The 20,119-nt window shown below is 40.3% G+C and overlaps 1 protein-coding gene across 1 annotated transcript; it reads left to right on the top strand.

Moving 5' to 3' along the window:
* The first annotated feature begins 6,941 nt into the window (after positions 1-6,941).
* On the top strand, positions 6,942-8,875 carry RPS29 (ribosomal protein S29). Its single transcript, XM_036274054.1, has 3 exons — positions 6,942-7,074; positions 7,307-7,406; positions 8,772-8,875. Exons 1-3 carry the CDS (start codon positions 7,013-7,015, stop codon positions 8,778-8,780), a joined length of 171 nt encoding a protein of 56 aa, XP_036129947.1. The 5' UTR covers positions 6,942-7,012; the 3' UTR covers positions 8,781-8,875.
* The last annotated feature ends 11,244 nt before the right edge of the window (positions 8,876-20,119 follow it).

The raw sequence follows: 20,119 nt of genomic DNA, 5'->3' as shown, positions 1-20,119 counted from the left end.
GCCTGTCTTGGATCCTGCTTCAAGATTTCCTAAATTCTTTCAAACAAGCAGCATCTGGTCTTAGTTAGCCCCATAAGTCTCATTAAGCAATACATAGAAACAAACACAGGGAGGCAGCCAAAATGAGGAGACAAAGAAACAGGTCCCAAATGAAAAAACAGAACAAACCCCCAGGAAAAGAACTAAGCGAAATGGAGATAAGCAACCTAACAGATCATGAGTTCAAAACACTGCTTATTGTAATCAAAAGAGTGTGGTACTGGCACAAGAACAGGCATATAGACCAGTGGAACAGAACTGAGAACCCAGAAATGGACCCAAGGCAATATGCTCAATTAATATTTGACAAAGGTGGCAAGAGCATACAGTGGGGTAAAGACAGCTCTTTAATAAATGGTGTTGAGAAAATTGGACAGCTACATGCAAAAAAAAAAATGAAACTAGACCATCAACTTACACCATACACAAAAATAAACTCAAAATGGATAAAAGACTTAAATGTGACCCATGAATCTATAAAAATACTAGAAGAAACTGTAGGCAACAAAATTTCAGACATCATATGCAGCAGAGTTTTCACTGATACATCACTTAAAGCAACAGAAACAAAGGAAAAAATGAACACGTGAAACTACATCAAAGTCAAAAGCTTCTGCACAGCAAAAGAAACAACCATCAAAATGGAAAGGCAACCCACCGTATAGGAGAACATCATTGCCAATGATACATCAGATAAGGGGTTAATTTCCAAAATATATAGAGTACTCATACAACTCAACAAGAGGAAGACAAAGAACCCAATTAAAAAATGGGCAGAGGAGCTGAATAGACACCTTTCCAAACAGGACATATGAAGAAATGTTCAACATCACTAATCATCAGAGACATGCAAATTAAAACAACAATGAGGCATCACCTCACACCTGTCAGAATGGCTGCCATCAACAAATTATCAAACAACAAGTGTTAGTGAGGGTGTAGAGGAAAGGGGACTCTAGTACAATGCTGGTGGGAATGCAGACTGGTGCAACCACTAGGGAAAACAATATGGTGTCACCTCAAAAAATTAAAAATTGAAGTTCTATTTGACCCAGTGATCCCACTTCTAGGAATATACCCTAAGAAGCCTGAAACACCAATCAGAAAGAATATAGGTACCTCCATGTTTGTAACAGCACTATTTACAATAGCTAAGATCTGGAAACAGCCCAAGTGTCCATCAGTAGACGAATGGATAAAAAAGCAGTGGTACATATACACAATGGAGTACTATGCAGCTGTAAGAAAGAAAGATCTCTTATCCTTTGAGACGACATGGAGGGACCTGGAAAGTATCATCCTAAGTGAAACAAGCCAAGCAGTAAAAGACAAATACCACATGATCTCACTTATTTATGGAATATAATGCACATAACAGTCTGAGGAACAGGGTAGACTCAGAAACATGGAAGTAGGGTACAGACTGGCAACCCTCAGAAGAGGGGGTGGTGGGGGGAAGGAGAGATAAACCATAGAACTTATATGCATGTATGCATGAAAAATGGACATTGACAACAAAGCCGGGAACAGGGCCGGGGGGATGTGGAGGAGGGTGTCAGTGGGGTAAAAAAGGAGAAACATCTGTAACAAAAATAAAATTTAAATAAAAAAATCAATAAAATATTTACAGACATTTATCATAAGAAACAAACAAACAAAACATAACACTGCTTATAAGGATGCTCAATGAACTTAGTGAGAACCTCAGTGAACTTAGTGAGGGCCTCAAGAGTATAAAAAAGGACCAGTCAGAAATGAAGGATGCACAGTCAGAAATGAAGGAGGCACTAAGTGAAATAAAGAATAATTTACACAGATTCAATAGTGGAGTAGGTAAAGCCAAGAAGCAAACCATCGGTTTGGAATATAAGGAAGCAAAAAACATCCAATCAGAACAGCAAAAAGAAAAAAGAATCCAAAAAAAGTGAGGATAGTGTAAGGAGCCTCTGGGACAACTTCAATCATGCCAACATTCACATCTTTGGGGTGCCAAAAAGAGAAGAGAGAGAACAAGAAATTGAGAACCTATTTGAAACAATAATGGCAGAAAAATTCCCTAACTTGGTGAAGGAAGCAGACATACAAGTCCAGGAAGCACAGAGAGTCCCAAACAACATGAACCCCAAGAGGCCCACACCAAAACACATCATCAAAATGCAAAAGGTTCAAGACAAAGAAAGAATCTTAAAAACAGCAAGAGAAAAGCAGTTAGTTACCTACAAGAGAGTTCCCATAAGACTGTCAGCTGATTTCTCAAAAGAAACTTTGCAGGCCAGAAGGGAGTGGCAAGATATATTCAGAGTGATGAAAAGCAAGAACCTATAACCAAGATTGCTCTATCCTACAAAGCTGTCATTTAGAATCAATGGCTATATAAGGAGTTTCCCAGACAAGGAAAAGCTAAAGGAGTTCATCACCACCAAACCATTATATGAAATGTTGAAGGGTCTTCTTGAAGAAAAAGATAAAAAATATGAACAAACAAAATGGCAATGAATACATATCTATCGACAATTGAATCTACAAACAAAATGAACAAGCAGAACAGATACATTCTCATGGATATAGAGAACATTTTGTTTGTTGCCATATGGGAGGAAGGTTGGGGAAATGGGTGAAAAAGGTGAAGAGATTATGAAGTACAAATTGGTTCTTAGACTGCCAAACCTCAAAGGGAAGGGGGTTGGGGCATGGGAAGAAATAACCCAAAGAACTTAAATGCATATATGCATAACCAATGGATACAGACAACAATGTTGGGGAAGGCAGGAGTGGGGAGGAGGGGTCAATGGGGGAAAAATGAGGAACATCTGTAATACATTCAACAATAACGATAAATAAATAAAGTAAATTAAAAAAACTTTTTTTTGTATGTATGTATGCTTTACTTTAAATTATATAGTTAATTAAAATATCAACATTTGCTGAAATATAGAGCTATCCAGACTATTAAACTTTGGACTTTATAAAGTGATTAAATCATGCCCTGGCCCATTTGGCTCAGTGGTTATAGCATCGGCCTACGGTCCAGAGAGACCCAGGTTTGGTTCCCGCTAAGGGCACGTACCTCGGTTGCAGTTTGTCCCCGGCCCTGGTTGGGTTGTGCTGGAGACGAACACGCGATGTGTTCCTTTCACGTAGATGTTTCTCTTTCTCTCTCTCTCCCTCCCACTCTATCTGAACAAAAAATGGAAAAATGTCCTTGGATGAGGATAAAAAAAAAGTGATTAAATCATTAATGGCTTAATTCTGATCAGCTGGAAAGAACTAGCTGCTGAAACTAAAGTGTTCACATTATTTTAATAGCCAAACATGCAAAATATATATCTTAGACCTTGTTTGTGGTAAAATAGATTTTTACTGGTTTAGAGAAAATGTATGATTCTATTCCTAGAGGTTCTGAAATTGAAGATAATTCAAGAGCGATGCAGGCCTTTAAACTGTAAAATTTTGCATGTACAATACTGAATGATTGTGAAAATAATTTGGGGATGAAAACAGGAGTTATCTTGCATAACAGTGTCTTAACATGCAGATCATTCCAATGTGCTTACATTAAAAATAATGTCTAGCCCAGCTGGAGTGGCTCAGTGGTTGAGCATTGACCCATGAACCAAGAGGTCATCAGTTTGTATTCCCAGTCAGCACACATGCCTGGGTTGTGGGCTCAATCCCCAGTGGGGGGCCTGCAGGAGGTGGCTGATCGATGTTTCTTTCTCACATCGATGTTTCTATCTCTCTCGTCCTCTCTCTCTCTCTCTCTCTAAAATAAATAAATAAATAAATGAATAAATAAATAAATAAATAAATAAATAAATAGTGTCTATACTCTGTACTGTTCTAATGTTTCAATCATATGAGTATTTTATTTTTTCAAAAAGAAAATATCAATAGGGATTATCTGGGCAAGGAGATTATAGCATATTTTTAAATTTTTCATTGAATTTCATTGTATTAAGAAAGAGAGAGAGAGAGAGAACCAAACCCATTAAATCTTATATTAGGAAAAAAATGTGTCTAAGAAAAATATTTAAAAGCCAAATACAAAAGCACACTAAGGCCCTGGCTGGTTGCTCAGTGGTTAGAGTATTGGCCCATTGACCACAGAGTTTTGGGTTTCATTCTGGTCAAGGGCACATATGTTGGTTGCAGTGTGATCCCTGGCCTGCTGTGCGGGAGGTGACCAATTGGACCAATTGATGTGTCTCTCTCACATTGATGTTTCTCTCTCTTTCTCCCTCCCTCCCTCCCACTCTATCTGAAAGTCAATGGGAAAAATATCCTTGGGTGGGCATTAAAAAAAGCCCTGGCACGCCCTGGCCGGTTTGGCTCAGCGGTTAGAGCGTCGGCCTGCGGTCCAGAGAGACCTGGGTTAGGTTCCCGCTAAGGGCACGTACCTTGGTTGCAGTTTGTCCCCGGCCCAGGTTGGTCGTGTGGGTGGCAGCCACTCGATGTGTCCCTTTCACATCGATGTTTCTCTCTCTCTCTCTCTCTCTCTCTCTCTCTCTCTCTCTCTCTCTCTCCCTCCCTCCCTCCCACTCTATCTGTACAAAAAATGGAAGAATGTCCTCAGGTGAGGATAAAAAAAAAAAAAAAAAAAAGCCCTGGCAGGTTTTGCTCAGTGGTTAGAGTGTCGGCCTACAGACCAATGAGTCACAGGTTTTATTCCAGTCAAGGGCATGTACCTCAGTTGCGGTTCGTCCTGGCCTTGGTTGGGTCATACGGGAGGCAACCAGTCGATGTGTCTCTCTCACATCAATGTTTCTCTCTCTCTCTCCCTCCCCACTCTATCTGACTGTAAACAGAAAAATATCCTTGGGTGAGGATTTAAAAAAAAAAGAGTACTAGGAATCTGTAAGAAGACTATGGGATTAAGCTATAAACTCTTTATAAACACTGGCTTAAAATGGAATTTAAAAGCTGTACTCTCATCTTTCTTACTGAAAAAGAAATAGATAATTCCATTGGTTGTGATGGTGCCACATTATCTCAGAACTGAGAGGAAGTACAACTTCTCAACTGCAGTTTTGTAATATTTCCATCAAGAACAACTTTCAAGACCAGATAAGACATTAAAAACTACTTGAATATTAAGAGAGTTGAACATATTGTTCAAGTGTAACTAATTGCTTGTTGTTCTTTCTATTTATTTATTGTAAATGAGTTCACATCTCTGGGCCCAAATGATTATATATGAGTTTTGAAAATATTTATGGAATTGATCTCAGAACCATTGTTATGTTTTATTGAGGACAACTAGGTAAAGCCTGAGAAGGATATACAGTATAGGTGGGAAAATGTTAGATTAGCTTTTGAGAGGCACATTGATTTTGTTAACTAAACATCAATGACATATAAATTCCAGGAAAACTATAGAAGCTTGACACAGGCCCCTCAACCATCAGGCTTTAAAACAAAATACCTTTTTGGGGGGCGGGAGTGGGGAGGAGGGGGTCAATGGGGGAAAATGTGGAACATCTGTAATACATTTTACATCCAACAATAAAGATTTGAAAAAAAACAAAATACCTTTTCAATCTTATCTATTACTATTAAGTTCTATCTTCTTTGCTCCTTTTGTACTCTACAAGCATGTCCATTATTGAATACAGAATGTTCTGCTTACTTAGCTGTATACACATCATTGAGTCACAAAAGTTGAGACTGGAAAGACGGGCTTTGAGACAATCCTGTTTCCAACACATCTGCAAGCTTTAAGGGCAGGAATCAAGTCATCTGTTTTTCAAACTTCTGATTTGTCGTCTTCTTTCATTATGTAATGAAGTACCTAATTTAATGATTGAGAGGAGCATCTCAGCAGAGTCTTAAAGAAATACAACCTTTAGGTGTTGTATTTAAGTTCTAATGAGTTCATGTGTAATAGTTTCCTGGATTATTACACCCTGTGGTATATTTTATAGATCTAGTTAAAGCTTTGACTTCAGAGCTATATACAGTTTTAAGTTTATCTAGAGACAGTATAAATGACTATGTGGATATAGACATTTTTTCAGCAGATTATCAGATGGCGTTTGGTTTTAACAAGTTGTTCTGTCACCAAATCATCTGGTCAAAGCCACATACATTGCACATTTACTTGTTTCTCAGTTTAAACTCACCCAACCTTATTTAAATATCACTGTAAGTCTCGCATCATTTTTCTGGACTGGTGTAGGTGTATTTCTAGGAGTGTTTAAATTACAAAAACAATTTGGAAAACTACTGTGTTTAACAAAACAGAAACTCCTACTGTTGACTTCTAATCATTACAGCTGATTTTAAATTATTTTGTAATTTATTCCAGTAGGTGTCAGTGCTGAGTCCTTTTTCCAAGTGTAAAATTTTAATTAAAAGAAAAAAACATTAAAAAATTATTAAGGGTTCAAGCAATGAAGAGGCTGTATCATTACTTCTGAAGGTTGTATCATTATTTCAAGATTCAAAAGAGACAGGGTCTCGCTATGTTGCCCAGGCTGGAGTGCAGTGGCTATTCACAGGCGCGATCCCACTACTGATCAGCACGGGAGTTTTGACCTGCTCCGTTTCCGACCTGGGCCGGTTCACCCCTCCTTAGGCAACCTGGTGGTCCCCCGCTCCCGGGAGGTCACCATATTGATGCCGAACTTAGTGCGGACACCCGATCGGCATAGCGCACTGCAGCCCAGAACTCCTGGGCTCAAGCGATCCTCCAGCCTCAGCCTCCCGAGTAGCTGGGACTACAGGCGCGCGCCACCGCGCCCGGCACTCGCGGGCGGCGCCTGACTATACTAGAGGCTGAGCTCTGGTGACGTCACCAGCTGTGCTGCCCTAGGCCACCTCCCAAGGCCCCTCTTCACTCACGTGAACTAGTGTAGCCGCACCGCGCACGCGTCGTTGGCCAGCACTGCATTCTGGGAAACTGTCCACAAAATTTCAAGAGCGCCTGCGTGCGCCCACTCTTTCCTTTTTGCCTCGTTGCTTCCGAGCGAACAAGATGGGTCACCAGCAACTCTACTGGAGCCATCCGAGAAAATTCGGCCAGGGTTCCCGTTCTTGGTGAGACACAGGGTCCGGTTTTAGGAAGGGTTGCCCTGGGGCCTGACGCTGCTTGAAATCTAAGGCCGAGGAGCTGGCAGGCGGCGCGCGGCGGGGAGACCGGCTCGGAGCCGTGCCTGCCGCCATTACAGGCCTCCGCTGGATCGGCGAAGGCCGGCGTTGCGGAGGGTGGTGGCCCGGGGGCGGGATCCTTTTATTTCTGCGACCTGTCGTAATGCCGTCTCTCTCACAGCCGCGTCTGCTCGAACCGGCACGGTCTGATCCGGAAATACGGCCTCAATATGTGCCGCCAGTGTTTCCGTCAGTACGCGAAGGACATCGGCTTCATTAAGGTGAGCGTTCGCGTCCGCGCCGGCCCCTTCCTCTGCGCGCGCGGGAATGCGCGGGTCGGAGCGGTCGGCCAACACCGTTTCCCCGTTTCAGTTAGGAGGGTAGCGGGTGACACTTGAGAGTTTGTGCGGACAGGTTAATAGCATGGGGAGGTGAAGCCCCTAAGGCCGCGTTACTCAGCTTTGCCAGTTTCAGGTTCCATGTATTATGTTGGATGCAATTCACTTTTCAGAACCACCGCGATTGGATTGTAGGTATCTTTAATTGTGCCTAGACCTGTGTATGGGTGTTGACCACCGCCCTGAAATGTTGAATAGTGTCATCTGCTGGAAAGAGCTTGAGGTCTGGGGCCAGATAGACCTTGTGAAAATTCAGGCAGTGGTCGAGTAACTTAAAGCTCAGTTTCTGTTACAAAAATTATGTAACGTATATGTGAAACTTTCTTAACTCCTAGTAATGAGTTGCTAGGAGTTGATTTTTTTTTTCTAGGTGAAAACTAATTCCTTATTGGCTCTTTGAGATGTAGTCACGTAGTTTGTTTAGGATATTGAGTAGAACCTGCTTGTTAAAAAGAGATGTCTTTGTTTGATGTATTAGAGGAAGTATAAATTGTTCATGTGATCTCTGTGGCAGAGACCAAGTATCTTAGTTTAGTTAGATTTTTACCCTGGACCAAATACTTAACAAGTATTGCTTGGTGGTGGAAGTCCAAATAACTCAGTGGGAGGTAGGATATCACAGATGAGATGAACTCAGGCCAACTCCCTAAAGTCTTCAGTTTTTTTTCTTTTTTTTATCCTCACTTGAGGACATTTTCCCTTTTTTTGTTCAGATAGAGTGGGAGGGAGGGAGAGAGAGAGAAACATCGATGTGAAAGGGACACATCGAGTGGCTGCCACCCGCACCACCCAGCCAGGACTGGGGACAAACTGCAACCAAGGTACATGCCCTTAGTGGGAACCGAACCCGGGTCTCTCTGGACCACAGGTCAACGCTCTAACCACTGAGCCAAACTGGCCAGGGCAAGGCTTCAGTTTCTTAGACCTTAAGATGAACAGCTCTTAGTGGAGTGACTGGCACACCTGAGTATCAAAATATTAGCTGTGTAATTACCTACTTAACCATCCTGAGCTTTTGTTAAAGATCATTTTATATAGTAGTGTTTCTCTAGTTGGAAATATCTTTTAGGGAAGGAGTGAGAATACCAATACTGAAATTCACATAAGTATAACTGTTGACAGCTAATTTGGGTGGGTCAAATTTCCAATTTAAATCCCATTCTAATATAGTGAGCCAGTTTTTTGTGAGTAAAATGGATATTGAAAGCATTTGAATTAATTCATTTCCTGCTTTTTTTTTTTTTTCAGTTGGACTAAGTGAACTTCCATGAATGGGCCATTCGAGACATCTACCTTACCACAGAATGCTATCTCTTTGTACATAAAATAAAATTAAAAAAAAAAACTTCAAATTATAAGTGTTTCAATGTGAATGGAATAGTCATGTGATTATAGAAATCTCCTGTCACTAAAATCTGTTCTGGGCAGTGGTAGCTTTTGGAATAATTCACACAGGAAAGCTTGTAAATTTCTCAAATATTTGTATGCAGAAGGGAGCAGTGATTACAGATGGGTCAAGTGTATAATTGCTGAGAAAAGCAGTAATTTCTTAGCATTTGGAGGGGTAAGGGTAGAGGTTGTATAAAATTAAATTGCAGTCTTGAAAGCCATTTGCTGAGAAGCCATGCTTGTATGTAGGTAAGGAACTTACCAGGCAGAGGTAAGTATAGGTCCTGTGGGGGAGAGAATTCTTGGAGCTTTCTAAGAGCAGCAAAGTTACGGATGGAGCAGAGTGAGAAGCAGAAAGTTAGGAACTATTGTTGAGCTCTGTAGGCCATAATTGGGAAAATTGAGATAAACTTCCATTTGAAGAACAGATTCAGAGTGCTATGAACTGTTTTTTATATTTTTTAAATGTGTTTATATTGCTTCTAGAGGAAGGGAGACAGAAACTTGGGCTGCTTCATGCACAACCCTACTGGGGATCCAACCCACAACCCGATCGTGTACTCTGACTGGAAATCAAACCAGTGACCATTTGGTGCGTGGGATGACACAACCAACAGAGCCACACCAGCTAGAGCATGAACTGGTTTTTTAAAAGGTTCACTAGATCTTGGGACAAGGGTGGAAGAAAGGAAACAAAATAGTTGTAATAGTCTCAGCCAGAGGTTCTCAACCTGTGGGTCGCAACCCCTTTGGGGGTTGAATGACACTTTCACAGGGGTTGCCTAAGACCATTGGAAAACATTTCCGATGGCAATTCATGACAGTAGCTAAATTACAGTTATGAAGTAACAATGAAAATAACTGGTTGGGGGTCACCACAACAAGAGGAGCTGTATTAAAGGGTTACGGCATTAGGAAGGTTGAGAACCACTGATCTAGGCAAATGATACTGTTTTCGACGAAGATAAAAGGGAGTGTTTGGGGAAGTCATGAACAGTGATGCAGATGATAGGATTTGTTGAAGGATTAGATGTGGGAGAAACAAAAAGAATGGCTCCAAGGGTTTTGGCATCTGAGCATCTGGAAAGCTAGAACTGTATTGAGTTAGAACTGAAAATTTGGTTTGGGAAAGATTAATAGCTCATTTTGGGGTATAGTAAGTTCAAAACATTAATTAGACATCTCTGTGGAGCTCTTATGTAGGCCTTTATATAAATTCATCTGGAATCCATGGGAGCTTGGGACTGGAGATAAAATGTTGTCCTCAGTAGGAGTATCAGATATTTTGGGATCTCATCCTGTGACTGGGTGCAATCTAAGTCCTAAAGTCTAGGGAGTAAATACATGGAAAAGAGAATTATTCTTGGGTTACTCCAAGAACAGATGGGATTCAGCAAAGTAGACCAAAGCAGGAGCAAAGAAGTGGCATACTAGAAGCCAAGCAGGAAGTGATCAGCCATAAGTGTGCCTCTGATACAATTTATTACTGCGATGTCATGAAGGGTGGGGTGGGGGGGTGGGGGGAGTGACTTCATGGAATGTGGATAAATAATTGCAACATTTTAAAAAACCTGACAACACATTGCTAGTGTACCCCTCGGGCCTAGAGGGAGCTCATGGAAGCTAGGGACACAAGTTTAAATTTCAATAGCTTCATAGTAAATACACCTCTGCCTCTTACCCTGAGTCCTAGGAATAGGTGGTATTAAACTGCATTTGCTGCTGGGAAAGTGTCTAGGGAAGAGCCAGGGTTCAATCAGGGTAAAGAGGTGAAGAGAATATTGGGAGAAGAAGCTGAAGATGGGAAGTTTCTAGTATTGAAATGGAGCTGATCTTGCAGATAGAGTGGGTGAGAGCTAGTTACCTGAGCAAATGTAAGAGTTTATAATATGTTTTGAGAAGTTTACAAATCTAGTGCTTTAGGTAAAGGATGTGAGCATGAGAGTTTTGGATGAGTTGGTCTAGAATGGCCCTGTGTAAACGCTGTAAGCATTGTGCATTGCTGGAGGGAACATGTGGAAGGGAAAACTCCCTAGCATGTCTTGGCCTTTTGTGTATGTGGATGGGAAGGTTGATGTGGATAGGTAGTCTGTTTTTATTGCCAGGGGTTGAATAACTCGCTAAAGAAGATTCTCTTTGAAAGTTTATATGCCAGACATCATAAGTGCTTTACATGTATTATCTTTTTCAAATTTCAGAATACATTTTCATAGATACCCTTATGTAGGTGAGGAAACAGGCTTATAGATTATTTCCCCAGACTCCCCAAATTAGAAAGGGTCAAAACTGTACTGGAACTTGAGTCTGTCTGACATGCTAATGCTCTTAATATCCACACCACACATTGTAAGGTTAAAAGACCGCATCTCTTGTCCTTAAGGAACAGTTATATGAAGGCCAGAACTATGATTTCTTTCCATATTTACAGCACATAGCATGATGCATTGTATATTAATAGTAGGTCCTCGAGTATTGAGTTGGATTAAATTACTTAGTAAAAGTCCAGTAATGTTGATGGCAAAATTTTGGTAGCAGCCATTAGAGCATTGGGGTATATTCTTAGGCTTGGGTCCCTTGAATTATTATTTTAATGTTTTTATTGATTTCAGAGAGAAGAAAGGAGAAAAGGAGAGATAGAAACATTGATGAGAGAGAATCATTGATCTGCCTCCTGCACACCCTCTGCACACCCCCTGCTGGGGATTAAGCCTACAACCCAGGCATGTGTCCTGACCAGGAACTGAACCAACAGCCTCCAGGTGCATGGGTCGGTCAACACTCAACCACTGAGCCACACCAGCCGGGCAAGGGTCCCTTGAATTATTAAATTAGGGCTGAATGGGACCTGTTAAAGGACCTGTCCAATCAAAGATTTTATTTAGCTTGTTAATTAATGAAACCAGTAAGAAGTTTAAATTTGTTTAAAGGAGAATTCAAAGGATCACACTTAGTAGGTAAATTAAGGATGTGGAAATGAATTTACCAGTACATGTAAAACTGGCTTTTTTCAATAGGGGAGAGAAGTCAATTACTTCTCTTCCAGACAGAATTTGGGTGTCTAAGGACAGGAATCATTTATGTACAACTTTCAAAGTATAAAATAGCTCAAATACAAAGGTTCAGAGTCCCCACCCAGCCCAAGAATGTGCTAGACAAAGCTTTATTTCCCATGAAAGACCCAGTAATCTTGATTTATTTCTAAGTCTCACAATTTTTCTCCACAAATTTTTAGGCTTTTACCTACATTAGTTAAGGTTTTTTTTGTTTTTTGTTTTGTTAATCCTAATCCTTTTTCTATTAATTTTTAGAGAGAGGGAAAGGGAGCGAGAGAGACAAAGAAACATTGATGTGAGAGAGGGATATCCATTGGTTGCCTCCTGCACAACACCAACCAGGCCTGGGAATTGAACCTGCAACCCAGGTACATGCCCTTGAACAGAATCAAACGCAAGACTTTGGTTTGTGGGCCAATGCTCTAACCACTGAGCAAAACCAGCCAGGGCAGGGCTGGTTACGTTTTTATTTTATTTTTTATTATTTTAAAAAATTAATTAATTAAATTTTGTTACAGATGTTTCTCCTTTTCCTCCCACTGATCCTCCCCCCCTCCCCCCCCCCCCAGTTAAGTTTTTTGAGTGCATGCTGTGTGCTAGGCACGGTTGTTACTGCTTTACTTGAATAGCTTCTTTAATACAACTCTGTGAGGTGTAACCCATTTTACAGATGACGCACCTGGGGCACAAAGAATAAAAAACTTACCCAGGATAGCACAGTCAGTGAGATTCAAACAAGTTAGTGTACTTTGAGAACTGCTATTACCATTAAAATGTAAATGTCCAACAATTAGGGAAGGCTTTGGTAAATGTAGCTACAAAATAGCTTAGAGAAATTATTTTCAAGAAAATGGAAATTGTGTATGTGGTACAATTTCACTGTTAAAAGAATGCACACAAAAAGGAAACATGCTAATGTGTTAGCAGTGATTACCTTGAAGTGATAGAATTACTGCTGATTTGACTTGCAGTAGTCAGAAAAGATTTATTTAGGGGTATGGTATGCATTGGCTATAAAATACAGTGTCCTGGATACCAATTTTGCTAATTAGGCTTCTGCTCCTCCCCAAACAGCTCTTAGATTGTTCTATTAGCAAGTATGCTCTTAGCATTGCTATGATTTCCTTTCACTGATTCCCACCCATTGATATTCATTCTATGTGGTCCTGTACAAAACAAGTTTAATGTCCTTTCCTCAAGGAAAAAGGTTAAATATTTAGGCCCAAGGGCTCTTATGTTCTCCCATAATCTTAGTTCAGGCTAACCATTCCTGATTACTTCAACTGTTCCTCATAGGACATGGTTCAGAGCCATCTTCTGTGCTCTCTGAAGTAATTCCACTACCTGGATCCTGAGAGCACCTGACAGTGTTCACAGGGCAGGCAAGCAGTAGAAACTTGTTGAATGAATAAATGAGCAGATTTGGTATAGTTAATTTGGCTGGGCATCAGTACTTCATCACTTCTTATGGGCCCTCTTTCACCATTTCAGAAAGACCAGAGAACCTGGCCTTTGTCAGCAAATACTCTCGACAGTTTTAAAGCTGCCTGCTTTGCATAACCTCTGCATAGGAGATAGTTCTTGTAGAATACTATATTTAATAATTGGTGCCTTAGAAATTTGGGCTTTTGGTAGGTTGAGCAAAACTCTTCTAGTGATATGATGAAGGGTGTAACAAGGTATTTGTATTTCCTCAATATCAACAAGAGTTGGAAAAAGGAAGAGAAGGCTAAGCTATGATGTTTCTCAAGGGTTAATCTAGAAAATTACAGGTTCAATTGTTGATATCACAAGTCAGGACTGGTTTTCTTTTTTTATTAAAAATCCTTTTGTTAAATTCAACCTATTATGTATGTCAATAGTGGCCATTTCCTTGAGCTGATTTTTAAATTTTTTTCATTATATTACTGTTTTTAAATTTAATGAATTTATTTTTGTTACAGATGTTTCTCCTTTTCCCCCCACTGATTCCCCCTCCCCCTCCCTTCCAGCCCTCCTCCCAGCTTTGTTGTCCATGTCCATTGTTCATACATACATGCATATAAGTTCTGGGGTTTATCTCTCCCCCTCCACTGTCTCTTCTGGGGATTGTCAGTCTGTACCCCACTTCCATGTCTCTGGGCATACCCCATTCCTCAGACTATTATGTTCATTATATTCCACAAATAAGTGAGATCATATGATACTTGTCTTTCTCTGGTTGGGTTGTTTCACTTAGGATGACACTTTCCAGGTCCCTCCATGTCGTCTCAAAGGATAAGAGATCTTCCTTTCTTATAGCTGCATAGTACTCCATTCTGTATATGTTCCACTGCTTTTTTATCCATTTGACTACTGATGGACACTTGGGCTGTTTCCAGATCTTAGCTATTGTAAAAAGTGCTGCTATGAACATGGGGGTACATATATTCTTTCTGATTGGTGTTTCAGGCTTCTTAGGGTATATTCCTAGAAGTGGGATCACTGGGTCAAATGGCAGTTCTCTGTTCTGTTCCACTGGTCTATATGCCTGTTCTTCTGCCAGTACCAGGCTGTTTTGATTACAGTGGCTTTGTAGTATTGCCTGAAATCTGGTGATGTGATCCCTCCTACATTGTTCTTCTTTTTCTGACCTGCAGGTCGAGCAACAAGGACTCTAGAGGGGGAGTGAGGATGAGGAGGGACAAGAGACACAAGACAGGGCTCTGACCAAGTCTCGTTTATTCTGGGGAGATCCACCCAATATATAGGGCAAGAAGCAGAAAAACAAGAACATTTGTTGCCAAGCGATAAGTTTGTTTGTAGTAACCACCCCGAAGCAATTTCAAGTAAATATCCAGGGTGGAACAAAAGATAAACAGAGCATAACTGGCTGAGTAAATGGTTACTTAAAGGAATGCAGAAACATTGTATACAGAGGTATCCTGCCTTAGGGCAGGAGATGACAGAGCAGATTTTAACAAAATGGATGCCATGCAAATAGTTTCCCACATTTTTCAAGATTGCTGTGGCTATTCAAGGCCTTTTTTGGTTCCATATGAACTTTTGAAGTATTTGTTCTTGTTCTGTGAAGTATGTCCTTGGTATTTTGATGGGAATTGCATTGGATCTATAGATTGCTTTGGGTAGTATGGACATTTTAATGATGTTAATTATTCCAATTCATGAACAAGGTATATGCTTCCACTTTTTTATATCTTCCTCTATTTCTTTTTCCAATGACCTGTAGTTTTCTACAAATAGGTCCTTTATTTCTTTGGTTAAGTTTATTCGTAGGTATCTTAATTTTTTGCTACAGTGGTAAATGGGATTGTTTTCTTAGTTTCTCTTTCTGTGAGTTCATCATTGGTGTATAAGAATGCCGTCGATTTCTTGATGTTAATTTTGTATCCTGCTACTTTGCCAAATTCATTTATTAAATCTAGTAAATTTTTGATGGAGTCTTTGGGGTTTTCTACGTATAGTATCATGTCATCTGCGAATAATGACAGTTTCACTTCCTCCTTTCCAATTTGGATCCCTTTTATTTATTTTTCCTGTCTGATTGCAGTGGCTAAGACTTCCAGTACTATGTTAAATAAGAGTGGCAAAAGTGGGCATCCTTGTCTTGTTCCTGTTCTTAAGGGAAATGCTTTTGATTTTTGCCCATTGAGTATGATGTTGGCTGTAGGTCTTTCATATATGGCCTTTATTATGTCGAGATATGATCCCTCTATTCCCACATTGCTGAGCATTTATATCAGAAATGGATGCTGAATTTTGTCAAAGGCTTTTTCAGCATCTATTGACATGATCATGTGGTTTTTATTCTTCATTTTGTTTATGTGGTGTATCACATTTATTGATGTGCGAATATTGTACCAGCCTTGCATCCCTGGGATGAATACCACTTGGTCATGGTGAATAATTTTTTTGATGTGTTGCTGGATCCGGTTTGCTAGTATTTTGTTCAGGATTTTGGCATCTATGTTTATGATGGATATTGGCCTGTAGTTTTCTTTCTTTGTAATGTCTTTTTCTGGTTTTGGAATTAGAATTATGCTGGCCTCATAAAACGAGTTTGGAAGTCTTCCTTCTTCTTGAATTTTTTGAAATAGTTTGTGGAGAATGGACGTTAGTTCTTTTTTGAATGTTCGGTAAAACTCCCTCGTGAAGCCATCTGGGCCTGGGCTTTTGTTTGCTGGGAGAGTCTTGATTACATCTTCAGTTTCTCTGTTGTTATTGGTCTGTTCAAGTTTTCTCTCTCTTCCCGGTCCAGTTTTGGGAGACTATGTGTTTCTAGAAATGTGTCCATTCTGCTTAGATTGTCGAATTTGTTGCCTTATAATTGTTCATAGTAGTTGTTAACAATCTTCTGTATTTCTGTGGTATTAGTTGTTACTTCTCCTTTTTCATTTCTGATTTTCTGTATTTGGGTTCTCTTTGTTTCTTGGCGAGTCTAGCTAAGGGTCCATCAATCTTGTTTATTTTTTCAAAAATCCAGGTCTTTGTTTCATTGATCCTTTGAATTGTTTTTTTTTTGGTCTCTGTCATTTATTTCTGCTCTGATCTTTATTATTTCCTTCCTTCTGCTTGCTCTGGGGTTTTCCTTTTGTTTGCTTTTTAGTTCTTTACGTTGTGAGATTAGGTAGTCTATCAGAGATTCTTCTTGCTCCTTGAGGCAGGCCTGTAGTGCTATGAACTTCCCTCTCAGAACTGCTTTCCCATAGGTTTTGTGCTGTATCCCATAGGTTTTGTGTTGTGTGGTCATTTTCATTGGATTCCATGAAGTTTTTAATTTCTTCCTTCATCTCCTCGGTGACCTATTCGTTGTTTAATAACATGCTATTTAGCTTCCATGTGTTCATATTTCTTGGCATGTTTTTGTTGCAATTGATTTCTAGTTTCATGCCATTGTGATCTGAGAAGATGCTTGATATGATTTCAATCTTCTTGAAGTTGTAGAGACTTAGTTTGTGTCCTAACATGTGGTCTGTCTTTGAGAATGTCCCATATGCACTTGAGAAGAATGTGAATTGTGTAGTTTTGGGGTGTAATTCTCTGTAGATATCTATTAAATCCATTTGGTCTAGCGCTTTATTTAGAGTCTCTGTTTCCTTGCTAATTGTTTGTCTAGAGGATCTATCCAGTGATGTGAGTGGAGTGTTGAAGTCCCCTGCTATGATTGTATTGCTGTCGATTTCCCCTTGGAAGTCTTCCAGAAGATTTTTAATATGCTTTGGTGCTCCTATATTGGGTGCATATATGTTTATCAAGGTTATATCTTCCTGTTGGATAGATCCTTTCAATATTATGTAGTGGCCTTCTTTGTCTCTAGTTATGGTCTTCATTTTGAAAGCTATTTTATCAGATATGAGAATTGCTACCCCAGCTTTTTTTTGTTTTCTGTTTGCTTGGAAAAATTTTTTTCCATTCCTTCACTTTCAACCTATGTGAGTATTTTGTTGTGAGGTGGGTCTCTTGCAAACAACATATAGATGAGTCATGCTTTCTTATCCAATCAACTACTCTGTGTCTTTTTATGGGAGCATTCAATCCATTTACATTTAAGGTAATTACTGATATGTATTTATTTATTGACATTTTTGTTTAGTGTGGTTCTAGTTTTCTTCCTATTTCTCCTGCTAATTACAGCAGTCCTTTTAACATTTCTTGCAGTGCTGGTTTGGTGCTAATATATTCCCTTAAACTTTTTTTTTTGTCTGGGAAACTCTTTACTTGACCTTCTATTTTGAATGATAGCCTTGCTGAGTAGAGTAGTCTTGGATTCAGATCCTTGTTTTTCATGACTTTGATTACCTCATGCCATTCCCTTCTGGCCTGTAGTGTTTCTGTTGAGAAGTTAGCTGAGAGCCTTATGGGGTTTCTTTTGTGGGTAACCTGTTGCTTATCTCTTGCTGCTTTCAGGATTCTCTCTTTGTCTTTAATTTTTGGCATTTTGATTACTATGTGTCTTGGTGTGGGCCTGTTTGGGTTCTTCTTACTTGGGGCTCTCTGTGCTTCTTGAATTTGAATGCCTTCTTCCTTCACCAAATTAGGGAAGTTTTCTGTCACTATTTCTTCAAATATATTCTCTAACCCTTGTGCATTTTCTTCTTCTTCGGGGACTCCTATGATGTGAATGTTATTACGTTTCCAGTTGTCCCACAGTTCTCTTAAGATGTCTTCCTGTTTTTTAATCGTTTTTTTTCTTTTGGTTTTCTGATTGGTTGATTTTTTCTACTGTATCTTCTAATTCACTTATCCAGTCCTCAGCTTCCTCTACTCTGCTATTTAGACCTTCCAATGTCTTCTCTATTTCTGATATGTCATTCTTCATTTTTTCTTGGTGGTTTTTAATTTCCAACTGGTTGATTTTCAACATTTCTATGTCTTTACTCATGGTGCTCATGTCCTTACAAATGCTGTTGAGTTTCCTCAAGACCATGGCTCTGAATTCTAGTTCTGTTAACTTGCATAACTGCACCTCATTTATCTCATCTTCCATAGAGATCTCTTGTTGTTTCATTTGGCTTTTGTTTCTGTGTTTCACCATTTTGGCTATATCAGTGGTCTTTGGAGCCTGCCAAATTTTCCCTGTGGGTGTTGGTCTTCTGCTGTTTGTGGCTCCCTCTCCTGGGTTTGGATGAGCCAGGGAGGACCCATATTAAACACCACTGTCAAGTCTTACTTTCCTAGTTAAAGTTGCTAGTCCAGGAATGGTGCAGTTATTTTCTAGCTTTTTGCCTGGAGGCTATCAGTAGCTATTACCTGAAGAACCTTGGCTTCTCTGTTGAATGAAAAACTCCCTCAGGTGCTCAGCATAAGGGGATTTCCTGATGGTGGGTCAGAGGCTGGTTGTTAGTGAGCCTCAATTTGCATTTCAATGGCCACCATGTGGGGTTGAATGTCTGAGGGAGGGGCTGCTGCTTCTCCTCAGAGCCCTGGGAAGCAGCAAGATGACCACCATTCTGCGTGGCTGCAACTCGGCAAAAGCCCTCCAAATCCCTAGTGTCCCCACACAGTTCCAGTCCAGTCTGCCCTTCTCTGCTGGAGCCCAAGGTAAGTGGCTGTGACTATTTTAGCCTCTGTCCCGGCTCTGCGCTGTGGAGCCACTTGGGAGTTTAACCAGAAGGTGCTGCTCACAGCTAAGGCCACTGCCAGTCGTGGGCTCCCAGTCCCCCTCTCGCTTCTCCGCAAGCCTACCAGGATTGAGTCAGTGTCCTAGGTTACGTGGTCCTCCAAGCTGCTTTTCTGTTGCTTTTTCCTGATGATTTGTCTTTATTTTTGTTGTAATTCCAGTTTGGTCCTGGGAGATGGTCTGTGTAGCTTCCATTTACTCCGCCACCATTTTGGAATCATTCCTTGAGCTGATTTAAGTGGTAAACAAATGCTGGATTTTTCAACATATGTATTGAAGGCCTGTAAAACTACGATGCCCTTCCCATTCCTTCATCACCCACCCAATTGTTCCTATTAGCCCCCTTACAAAGAGATCTCTGCTTGCCTGTATAGTCTGGGAATCTCTGATTTTGGGGCAAGGACCAAATTGTCTCTGGTTCTGGAAGTGTTTGGTGTGGACCTCAAGTGGACCCTATCCCAAGAATACAAAGGGCACATTTCAGGAATCTGTGCTCTGAGTCACAATGACCAATAGCCCCTCACCTTTGGATGTATATTGTCTGGTAACTTTTCCAGATTCCTTTCCTCAGGCCTTCCTATTTCTCCTTGGTGACTCCTTCTAACTAGTGTTTTTGAGGTCCTTAACTCATTTGGTCAGCCCAGTAGGCTGCCACTTAGCTGTTTTATTGTAAAACCTTTATTAATTCTGATAACTTTAAATTATTAACAGCATTAAGAAAGAAAGGGAGGAGTGAATTTCCATTGACAGAGACTGTGACTCGAGTTGCTGAGGTCTGGAAGGAAGAGAGGAGAGTGAAGAAGTATCTGGGGAGAGGTGGAGAGTGAGGCTAGTGTTAGGAGAAAAATTATGCCTTCTTTCTGCTTGTGTATTACAGTGGTTCTGGGGCCAGTAATGCAGGATCCCACTAATCTCGGAACACATTTTAGGACAGGTCCATATGGATTCCAGAGGCTGCCTTTGTACTTCCTACTGTGTGTAATCCAGGTTTCAGAATAGGATCACTGTTTATGGTTTTAGATGTTACAGCAATAAAAGGAAAGAACAGCTTCATT

This window comes from Molossus molossus, unplaced genomic scaffold (genome assembly GCF_014108415.1).
Source record: "Molossus molossus isolate mMolMol1 unplaced genomic scaffold, mMolMol1.p scaffold_m16_p_1, whole genome shotgun sequence".
Taxonomy (NCBI): domain Eukaryota; kingdom Metazoa; phylum Chordata; class Mammalia; order Chiroptera; family Molossidae; genus Molossus; species Molossus molossus.
The sequence above is the reverse complement of the archived record's forward strand: the minus strand, read 5'-3'. Positions and strand labels throughout refer to the sequence as shown.

Excerpts from the sequence above, each read along its gene's own strand:
- RPS29 (XM_036274054.1), top strand. The coding sequence starts at position 7,013 with ATGGGTCACCAGCAACTCTACTGGAGCCATCCGAGAAAATTCGGCCAG. Across the intron at positions 7,075-7,306 it reads GGCCAGGGTTCCCGTTCTTG|CCGCGTCTGCTCGAACCGGC; the intron begins GTGAGACACAGG and ends TCTCTCTCACAG.